Below are 4,393 nucleotides of genomic sequence, written 5' to 3' on the forward strand. Positions count from 1 at the left end.
GTTCAGCAGCATATTAAGCAATTTCAGTATTCCTTAACCCAGTGTACGTTAATCTCTATAAGTGTACGTCAGTATATTGTTTACTTTGTCATTCGCTTTACGTGTTATTTTACGTGCTTCATCCGCCAGCTTGGATTTTTCTCGTACGTCCGATACAAAAGACGCGTCCACCCGGAGAATCTTACCAATCATTTACCATCATACTTTTTAGCCAATTGGAGATGTGGCGTTCGAGCGTTGACGCACGTCACAATTACTGGGGCTACAACGAGACACTGGCGGTGGCTGGGCGCATTCGCGATCGAGGCGACTCGCCCGAGCTTCTGCAAGTCGACTACCAGCCTTATCACATGAACAATCAGTCCGTGCTAACCGGAAAATGTCCCCCAGCTTGGGATCTAGTCGGCGACACTTGTTACATCTACGTCGGAGCGCCGATGGACTTTTATGCAGCCCGCGATTTCTGCAGGGTGAGCATCCCTCGAGGAAATTAATGATAAAAAAAGCACGTGGAAATCATATTTGTTATCTGTAAATGCCTATAAAATATAGCTTTATAAAATGCACGACGAGCCAAGTTACGAGGAAAATTCTATTTTCATAATTTAATTATTTCAAATCCAATCTAAATCGAGAGAAAATAATTGTTTATTTAATACAATGTATAAAGATCCATTTTTCATATTCAATGATTAATGGATTATATTGTTAACAGTCAGCAAATGCATCGATGCCCTTCATAATGGGCGATTACATCGAATTATGGAAATTCTTACGGAAGCAACAAGATCGCTTCGATTATTCCGAACGTGTTTGGATTCAACAGATCGAGAAAGTTGATCAATGCACGATGTTTACGTATCAAACGATTGAAATTGACCATTGTGGTCAACCAAATCCATTCGTTTGCGAAATCGGTAAGTTCAACATTAATTAATGTAATGGGTAAATTGTTAATTAATTAATTTAATTGGCAAATTTAAATATTAAAATTGGATAAAAGTTTTGCATAAAAAAAAAAAACAAAAAAATTAATTGTCGAATTAAAAACTCAATTTTATATTAAGGCGATAAATATTGTTTAGCGTTATAAATGAGCAAATATTTAAATGAAATCATTCGTCGGACAGATCCCAGAGTTTATATCGATCCTCTCTCTTGGAGGAAGGACATCGTCGCAGTCGGTGTACTAAGTGCAATAGGAGTTGCTCTCGCTTTATTAGCAACTGCTGTTTTGCTTTGGGTTTCAAAATCGAAGAAGCGTCGCATCGAACGACTTGAAAGAAGAAATTCTATTAGGCAGTCACTACATTCACTGCGCTCAGTAGGTTCCACTTCAGGTTTTTCAGAGCTGACTTACCAAAGAAGAAAACCTATAGCGGTAAGCTGGCCTTCTATTATCTGAGATAAGCTATTCTTTATTAAAATGGATAATAATTTATTATGATATGATAAATCATTAGTTTAACTATCACTGTTAGTATCCTTTGAAAGTGAAGGATTTATTGAAGGATATAATTCTAATAATTACTTCATTTCATATGCTAATACACCAATCGTGTATTGTTTTCTTAAAAACGTATTTTTTTTATAAATCCAAAAATGCGCGATTAAAATTCAATGAAATTTAAATAATAGTTTTGCTTTTGCAAAAATATGAATTTGCCACATACAAAGAGCTTTTTATTCCATTATTAGACATGGCAAATTTTATAATTACAAAGATTGTAAACGTAACAACATTTTTATAATTAATTTCAATTACTGCTTAATTATTTCGTAATATTAAAACTAACATCTTGCTAAGATTGAGAAATTAATTATATTTCAGAATACTTGTAGATAATATCTTGATAAGAATTGAATTTTTATGTCCACTTATATTTGCAATACATTTTGATTAATTAATATTTCATAATTTCATGATTAAGCAAACTATTATCTTATTATATTATACGTAGAAAGTTATCTTTCTCAAATTTACTGAAATATTCAATACCTACACTAATAAATTATATAATGGAGTATAAGATTTGCAATTAAAATCAATAAAGGAATAATTTGTAATTCAGAATAATTGTTGTCTATTACTAATCTGCATGAATAATTATTAAAGCAGCCAAACAAGAGAAAAAAAGTGGTTCTGGTACCACCAATGCAGGTTAGACTTTAATTTGCCAATATTTCCTTATTTATGTGAGCTTTTATTGATCGTCATCTTTCTACACCTAAATTTTCTATGAAACGCGCTATTTAACTTTTAGTTTACTTGTGCTCCTGTGATTTCTCCATTTTATTGTTCCATGAATTGTAAAATTGCTTTTGTCTTGTCATTATTTTGGAATGAAAAACAATATATAAGAATTTGTTTTGGCCACAAGGTTTTTTTTTTTATACTGTAAAGCAATTTAGAGATTCATCCAAGCAACTTTTCCAAATCATAAAAGATAAAAAAATGCATGCAATAGAGTCAAAAGACATTTAAACTATTACAATAATTATCTTTAGTAGGTAACGTATAAATTATTATCTTAATATTCTTATACTTATTATCAAATTTTGAATGTCTTTATGAATTTTAAAAATATTAACAATACAATGTTTGAATATCGCCTAATTGTAAAATTAAATTTACATCGATATAAATTGTTCCTATATATATATATATATATATATATATATATATATATATATATGTGGTATGGTATTTCTACTTTTTCTATAAAAGTGAAAGAATAAATTGAAATTGAACTGCATAGATACGCAAATATAGTGTAATCAAAATTTGATTATAGTCAAATCGAAGCTTTTTTTTTGTTGCAAGAATTTGCATTGGTGATAAATTTAAGAAACATTGGTATTTTTAGACAAAACAGTCAACCGATACATTGAATTCCCGTTCCTTGGACTATAAGAAAATGTCGAACGGTGGTAGCCTTGACTCGATGGACAAGTCGCAGCTAAACTCATCCCTCGAAGATAACCATTGCTACGACGTCTATGAGCCGCACAATCCGCGCTATTCACCCGGCACGAGTACCGGGGGACCTGGACAGAAATTCGTCGGTGACAATCCAGCTTATGACTTAACCTACCGAAACGAAGGTTTTCGTAACCATTCAACCTTCACATCGCGTAATAACAGCGCTTGGCAATCCGAGGCCAACAGTGTCGCCTCGCCCGAGGTAATTAATACCCTCTCGCATTATTTATTATTTAGCCGATGTCCATGCAGCATATTTCTTCAAAATCTAGCTTTAACAATTATCTTATTTCACCCATCCAATAATACATAGATAATCGACCCAAGGTTGTCAATTTCTATCATACTTAATCCCTTAATCATAGCTTAAATCTCGAGAAAGCGCGGCTTCAAAATACCAGCTCAAAGATTTATCTCGACGAAATCTTATTCATTCATGAATCTCGCTCGATTCCGTAGGACATGGTGACGCCGATGAACGAGCACGTGGATGTCTCCTCCGGCTACCTGCACAACGTGTCAACGTTGCCTCTGAACTCGAGCCTCGGTGCAAGCGACTCCATCAGCGAACTCAAGCGCGATTTACGCGCCAATTCCTCGTTGGATTACAACAACGTCGCCGTGAACGGCCTCGGGGACAGCCACTACGAGACGAGCCCGATAACGCCGGTCTCGGAGCCCGTCCCCGAGTACTTTGGGGCCCATAGTGCGACCCTGCCCCACGTACCGCACCACGTTCACCACCAGCAGCACCAGCCCCACCACCACTATTACTACGAAGATCGACCGAGAAGCGAGGCTCTCCTCGAGACCAACCTCGACGAGGACAGGCCCCTGAGATCGAAGAGCGAAGCCATCCTCGAGACCAATTTTGACGCATTTGCGCCCAATGAGCCGACCGAGCTCACCCACCTTTCGACGGCCGCGAGAAGCAAGAGCCAACCCCTTGAGACGGCCATGTGAATATTGAACAGACTCAATCTCATTCGTCCGCTTCCCGGTATCCTCGACTGCATCGAGGGAAAACAGAATGGACAATCGAAACGACCCACCCCCCACCCCCTTCACCATTCACGCTTCGACGTCGGACTGCTGCTCCCTCACCATGATCCAAATCACCTTTCCACCATTCAATTCCCCTATATCCGGAACTTCTTGCGATCCGTCGCTGCGCAAGCATCCGCACTCCAATCGTGAAGCGATGGACAATCGAGCGAAGGGAAGTTATTTCTCGTGGAAATGCGATCATCTGATCTCCGAGTAAGGCGCGAGCGCATTACTACCGTGTAACGATGCCTGGAGAGAGAGAGAGAGAGAGAGAGAGAGAGAGAGAGAGAGAGAGAGAGAGAAAGAGAGAGACATCTCCAAGGATTATAATAATGAATAATCGCGAATTCGCGTTTCTTAGGG

At 37.6% G+C, this 4,393-nt stretch overlaps 1 protein-coding gene across 1 annotated transcript in view; it reads left to right on the forward strand.

Moving 5' to 3' along the window:
- Window positions 1-4,009, forward strand: part of bark (C-type lectin domain-containing protein bark beetle) — a 41,434-nt gene extending 37,425 nt beyond the window's left edge. Inside the window, exons 26-30 of the mRNA XM_011506422.1 lie at window positions 212-470; window positions 716-917; window positions 1,131-1,381; window positions 2,868-3,185; window positions 3,443-4,009. Of these exons, the coding sequence (XP_011504724.1) occupies window positions 212-470; window positions 716-917; window positions 1,131-1,381; window positions 2,868-3,185; window positions 3,443-3,946 (1,534 nt within the window). The 3' untranslated portion in view covers window positions 3,947-4,009. The remainder of the gene's footprint in view (window positions 1-211; window positions 471-715; window positions 918-1,130; window positions 1,382-2,867; window positions 3,186-3,442) is intronic.
- Window positions 4,010-4,393: the final 384 nt, after the last annotated feature.

This window comes from Ceratosolen solmsi, unplaced genomic scaffold (assembly GCF_000503995.2).
Source record: "Ceratosolen solmsi marchali unplaced genomic scaffold, CerSol_1.0 scaffold7, whole genome shotgun sequence".
NCBI lineage: Eukaryota > Metazoa > Arthropoda > Insecta > Hymenoptera > Agaonidae > Ceratosolen > Ceratosolen solmsi.